At 39.6% G+C, this 6,592-nt stretch overlaps 1 protein-coding gene across 1 annotated transcript in view; it reads left to right on the top strand.

The window, feature by feature from the left end:
- The first annotated feature begins 1,286 nt into the window (after positions 1–1,286).
- Positions 1,287–6,592, top strand: part of fam20ca (FAM20C golgi associated secretory pathway kinase a) — a 41,355-nt gene continuing 36,049 nt past the window's right edge. Inside the window, exons 1-2 of the mRNA XM_008416823.2 lie at positions 1,287–2,666; positions 3,124–3,308. Coding sequence (XP_008415045.1) covers positions 2,122–2,666; positions 3,124–3,308 — 730 coding nt within the window. The 5' untranslated portion in view covers positions 1,287–2,121. The remainder of the gene's footprint in view (positions 2,667–3,123; positions 3,309–6,592) is intronic.

Genomic DNA, 6,592 nt, shown 5'->3' on the forward strand with positions numbered 1-6,592 from the left:
ACTCTCCTGGGCTGCCGTATCAGCTGCTGTTATTTGGTCTCTTTAAGTTATGGTCAAATCAGCAAGGAGAAATTGTTCATCAGCCATAAACATAAAGCTTGCCCCATCATGTTGGTTGTTTCAGTCCCCAAACCATAAGCTTTTGAAACTTGTAAGGAGAGTCGAAGAGAAGAAAACATAAGAGAGAATTCAGTATTATGGATGATCTGTAGCAGTGGTTCTCAAACTTTCCAGTTTGAGTTAAAAATAAAAAAGAGCAAGAGACTTCTGACTTTGATTCTTCATAGGAGTATTGTCCTTGAGTTAGTTAAAAAGAAGTTCAATCAACAGAATTTATTTGTTGCCAATTTATTGATTTTGTTTGTTTAAGCTGGGTTTTGTATCATTTACACTATTTACAAAATGACTGTGCTTTCTTATTATTGTTTTTTTGGCATTTAGGTTATATTTTCAAGAATATCTCAAGACCCTAAAGCTATATATCTGTGGCCCCCGAGTGGGATCCCGACCTGAACCTGGGTGTATACATTTTTTTTTAAACTTCACACATAATGTTATTTTGTGATGAGTTACATTTTTTTACTCTATTTGGAAAAGATAAGAATCTGTAATTGTATTGTGTTTAAGCTTATTACATGGTGCCTTTTGATTGGTTATTGACTAATTAGTTTATGAAAGACTAGAGCACTTCCTCATTGTAGAAGTCTGGCAGTCAGAGTAACACAGTGTTTTAACCGTCCCTTTCTATTTGTTTTGAATCTGTTTGTTATTTTCATTTCCTTTTATTAAGTCCAGCAAAGACTTAAAGATGACCGTCGGATTCAAGACCTCTTTTTTTTCTTCTTTTTTTTTTTTAGAAAAAATGTGTTGCGTATACGAAAGAGCTCCCAGGGGCTAGATTAGTGAGAGTTTGGCACACTTACACTATACTACTAAGGGAGACCTGTGCAAAGAAAAACCTATACATGTGGTCATAATTTTGCTAAATATTGCCTTATTTTAATATTATTTCTCAAATGTTCACTCCAATAAAAGATTCATTTATCTCAAAGTACTACAACTTTAAGAGTTGTAACGTAATAATTACTATACTAAAGTAATTAAATATTCAGTGTCCAGAAATCTCACTTTTATAACCAGTAGACTTAACCTGTAGAGGGGCGGGGCAGGGGTGAATAGATAAATAGATAAATAAATAAAATTAAATTAAATTGGACCTCCGGAAGTTTCAGGTTGCGCCAACGCCCTCTGGCGGCACACCAGAGAGTTGCAGCCTGGCGGCTCCCCGAGCGTTTCATCCCTGAAGCTCGCCTTTCATGTCACAGTGGCGCTGCTTGTATGTGCGGGGACGCAGCCAATCTCTTCCTCATGACGCCACCGAGGCTGGGCTCAGATGTCTAAGATTTAACAGACCCACCCTGGACGAACACTTGGAGGGGAGAGACAAGGTGGTGCTGAGAGGACAAAATCACGACCTGGATCGCAACACCTGCCAGGCAGCATCTGATTTCACTTCAGCGACGCTCGCAGTAGGAAAAAAAAAAAGAGAGAAGAAGTGGGGCAGCATCCGAGCATCCAGGCACCGATAACATCCTCTTTTTACGGAATGTTTTTCTTCTACTTCTTCTTTTTCTTCAATTTCTGGTCTTAGAGATTAATTGCAGATATCGCTGGAAAGCGGATTAAGTGAAATCTACCTCTGTTGTGACTTTACATTTGAACAGAAAGCAGTTATGGCTCGTTTGATGTCTCACTCCGCGCCGGGAAGCAGGTTAAAGGAAGAGCATCGATGCGTTTAACGGGACCCTGCTCCCCTTTGTTACATCCTCTGAAACATTTATTCCCACCGCCGTCCTCCTGACACCAACATCCAGCTCAAGAAGGCAACACAGGAAGAGCGCTTTACATGCAAGTCCACCTGTCAGGGCATGAAGATTTTGGACTACTACAAATTAAACATGACTCTTAAATACGATGGGATTCCTAGCGCTTATTGTGAGTAAAATGGTAATAGAAGATAGTTATATTGCTGCCTTCTCATCGGACCATAAAAGCCTGCTCTGTTTGTAGGGAGACAAAAAAATAAAAAAAAAAATAAAAAAAAATAGCCCATAAATAACCATGATATTGTTTCGTAAATTCAGAGTGTTGATCCTCATGGTGTTTTTAGTTGCGTGCACTCTGCACATCATGATAGACTTGCTGCCAAAGCTGGAGAAAAGAGCTGCCGGAGCGGACGGCGAGGAGGGCGGCTGCCAGTGCGCGCAGCACCCGGCCAGGGACTCTCAAGGCTGGGGGAAGCAGCGCGCCAGGTCGGCCGCCGAGGCGGGCTGGCCTAACAAGCACACGCTGAGGATCTTGCAGGATTTCAGCAACGAGCCCAGCTCAAACCTCACGTCCCACTCGCTGGAAAAGAGCGCGGCGGGCGTGGACAGAGCCGGGGACTCCCGCGGGCGGACGGGACCGTCGGCGAAGGAGCACAAGCCGCTGATCGGTGACGCGAGCGTGGGTCGCACCGCCTCTGCCCAGGCTCTCTCTCGGTTGTCGGCTTTGTTTGAGCATCCCTTATACAAGGTTGACCTTCCTCCACTCACGGATGATGATACTTTGTTTAACGTCAACAATGACATCAGGTTTTATCCGAGAGCCACAGGAAACCAGGGATGGTAAGTTGAATATTCAATAAAACAGTGATCAGTTATTTGCATGTTTAACTGTTAATGTTAAGAAGATGATGGTATTAGAGAAAATACTTAACTAATGTTAATGTCTGTCTGTCTATCTATCTATCTATCTATCTATCTATCTATCTATCTATCTATCTATCTATCTATCTATCTATCTATCTATCTATCTATCTATCTATCTATCTATCTATCTATCTATCTATCTATCTATCTATCTATCTATCTATCTATCTATCTATCTATCTATCTATCTATCTATCATGACAAACTTTCAGTTTCTGCATAGTCTTATAATGTTCCTCTACACATTTCCTTACATCCTCATGGTGTAATGATGTGAACCATAGATTTAGTGGTTCATATCACTAAACCTATGTGAAACAAACTCCTGTCAAACATTGCCCTCCCCTCTCATTCTTGCTTTATTGTCCCCCAGGCATAACGAGGAGGGGAACGAGGACGAAGACGAGTTTTCTCCAACTGCTGAGGCGACAGCAGAGTCCTACCCCAACTGGCTGCGTTTCCACATCGGGATCAACCGATATGAGCTGTACCCCAGGCACAGCCCCGTGCTGGACGCCCTGCTGAAGGACCTGGTCACTCAGCAGATCAACAGCGTTGGTGAGTCACTCAGACAGAGCCATGTCGTAGGGAATGGTGAGGCGGTGAATGTACATGGATTTCTTTTTCTATATACTTCGACATATTTGCTGGAGAATTGTGGAATTTGTTTCATTTTCCATCTCTGGATTGTAGGGAAAAAAACAAAAAAAAAAGATTGTGGAAAATTTCATTTTCTTGCTGATTCTCCCCTGATTCTATAACTAGTTTCCCTCTGAAGACAACCACTCCCACATCATAATGCTGCCACCATCTTTTTAAGGTTGATGTGCATTCAGTTTTATCCATCCATCCATCCATTCACTCACTCATCCATTCACTCATTCATTCATTCATTCATTCATTCATTCATTCATTCATTCATTCATTCATTATGGGTTGAAGCCTGACTTCTGTAGAAATATCTGAGGTACATATGTTTTAACTTTTGCATTTATTAGTCTAAAATGGCCAAAACAGTTAAGTTACATGCAATGTGTTTTGACATGCAAAGTGCTGGATCTCTGTGTTTGGTAGTTCATACAGTAAGTCGTGGATAACAGATCAAATTAAAGCAATGTGGTGAAAATCTGACATAAAATGAGAGAGGAACATATTGGGAGAAGGTTTAACCCTGAGAAACTCCATCAGGTTCAAGCTGGTTATCTTGCTTCTCAGTCTCCTTCTGTATTAAAAATGCTAATTATAGCTTTTTTTTGTTGTTGTTCCACCTGTGGTTTCTTACAATCTCTGCATAATATAATCATAACAGAATGGCAAGATTGGGGCAATGACTTTCCTCTGTCTTTTGTTATAATTTTGTCATTATTTGCCCATTAACTATTCTTCCTCTCTCTCCAACCCCAAACCTAATATATTCCATTATTTTGAAAGGGCAGTGTAAGTCTTGTTTTTATTTATTCACAACCCAGCAAAATTGATCTTTGATGAGATTACTGCAAAGATTTTTGGAAGTAATTCTAATTTAATTCTAATTTAATACCTTTATGGTGATGAGTCCTTGCCCTCGATTAACCTACAAACAAAAAGTCAAAACCCGTACGTAATTTTTATTTTTTGTTGTATTTGCAATTAAAATGGTTATATAAAGACTACATAGAAGTTATAAATATTTATATCTGTCATTAAGTATATTTTTCCATCTACAAATTTGAGCCAAATTCATACTGAAATGAGCTGCAGCTGTTTTCTTTTCTTTTTTTTCTTTTTCCACTATAATCCAGCACTCTTTTGGATTATTATCTAGCAATTGTATTATTTTCATTTATGCCCAAGCCTTTTTAAGCTATCTGCCTGGTCGTCGTCCCTCCATCTCTTTTGTCTGCAATAAAACCCCGCGTAATCTTCAGTCTCCAGAAGCACGTCCAGCAGTGACCCACATTGTTAAACAAACAACAAGCCTTCATACTCATATCTGCTTGGCTGAAATTACAAAAACACATATGAGCTACATGGCATTAGAAAGCCTCCCTCGTCAGCATTTTCTTCCAAACCGTGCTTGTTTCTCTCTTCTCCTTTGTGTCTGTCTTTGCTGGGAAGCGTTTGTGGCCTTTTGTTCGGGATTCGGCTTAACTCATAAATCACACTCATGGAAGCACAAAGAGGCACAGGTGAAGGCGCGATGGATTTATCATCACGGCGTGGAGAGTGGGGTGCAGTTTTGAATGCTGCTGGGGGGGCGGGGGTAATGGGAGGCCTGTAGAACAAAACTGTGCTGGTAAATGTTATTGTAAATTCATGTCAGCGGAGATAACAACCAAAAAGAAACAATCACTTAAGCTATGCTCGGGCTTTTTGCATGAGGGGGGATTTCATTTAATATTCAAATTATGGCAACATTTGGAAGCTTGGCTTATAAGACTGAGGTCATAGCTTTCAATTTCTCCAACGCTCCAGGATCCAGCATTTCATGATTACATCAGGAGACTATCCACCCGACCTTGATTGAGTAAATTTATTACATGTAGAGATGCATCAGACTTTTGCAGCTGATTTCCAATCTCAATTTTCTGTAAAGCTTTGACCTGCTGATACCAAGGCAATTCTAATTTCTCTCTAAGAGCTATAATACAGGACAATATAAGAACATCTGTGGAAATATTTCATTGCCCTCCTGTCATAAGCGGTCAGGAATTATTTATATTAGACAGAGAAGTGCTCTCACACAGAGAGCACTTGTAAAACAGGGTTTTTACTATATTCTCTTTTTTTTTTCAAACAAAGACTAAATTATTAATATGTTGATACTTAACAGCCGCTTCAGCAGCAGACATTTGAAGTTAACATGGTGAGAGTGGCTAACGCAACAACAGCAGTTTCAGTATTTCGATTTCAGATTTCCCATATTCTGTCAACATTTCCAAAAACAGCAATGACGCATACAGAGGTCTAGAGCTAAAAAAAAAACCCAAAAAACTTTGTTGCACTACATTTCCTCTTTCTGTCAGCTGCTCAAAGTCTTGCTCTTCTGAGCTCTTTCGCAACCTGAATGAATGACAGACATGTCTCATCATGTAATATAAAATATAAGAAACAACTTAGTTTCAAATACCTTCATCTGGGTGGTTTAGATGAAAATACCTCTGAACAAAGTTTTACTGGTCCTCCAAAGTCCATGTTACATATATATGTATGTATTTGCTGCCAAAGTGAACATTTTTGTCATGTATTGTATCATTTTCTAGATGTTTACTTCAAGTCCAAACATTATTTTAACTGAGATTGCTAACTACGATAAAAGCAACAAAAGGGGCCTGAACTCAAGAGCTCTCAATATCACACATACATGTGCATACTGCATTACAAATACGGATAAAAACTATTTATGCTATTGCTTAAAGTCTGATCTTTGGCCATAAACATAGGTAGGATATTCATGCTTAAATCAGGACTTTGAACATGGAACAACATGAAAATCTATTCTGTTGCTTCATGGTCTGTCTTAATTCTCAACGCTTCACCGATTCTAAAAATAGCTCAAATTGAGACGAGCTCCTCTGGACTGTGTCTACTTCAAAGAGCACCGCAAGTGTGACCTGCTGGTGAGTTAAATTTGCTCTTGGTGATCAGATTTTTATTTTTTTTATTTAGACCGGGCAGTCACCAGTCAGGGCTGATCAAGCTAGAAAACAGCAGATTTTGGTCATCAGGGTGCATCTTAATTCAATGTGCAGAATTATGCCCTGTGTTATATGACTTTAATCCCAGAATGTTTTCTTCAGAAGTAAAAAGGTGGAGCACCTGAGGTTATGTGCTGCTGTGTCAAACAGTGTAAAAAATATATA

The sequence above is a fragment of the Poecilia reticulata genome, linkage group LG8 (genome assembly GCF_000633615.1).
Source record: "Poecilia reticulata strain Guanapo linkage group LG8, Guppy_female_1.0+MT, whole genome shotgun sequence".
In the NCBI taxonomy this organism is placed as follows: Eukaryota; Metazoa; Chordata; class Actinopteri; order Cyprinodontiformes; family Poeciliidae; genus Poecilia; species Poecilia reticulata.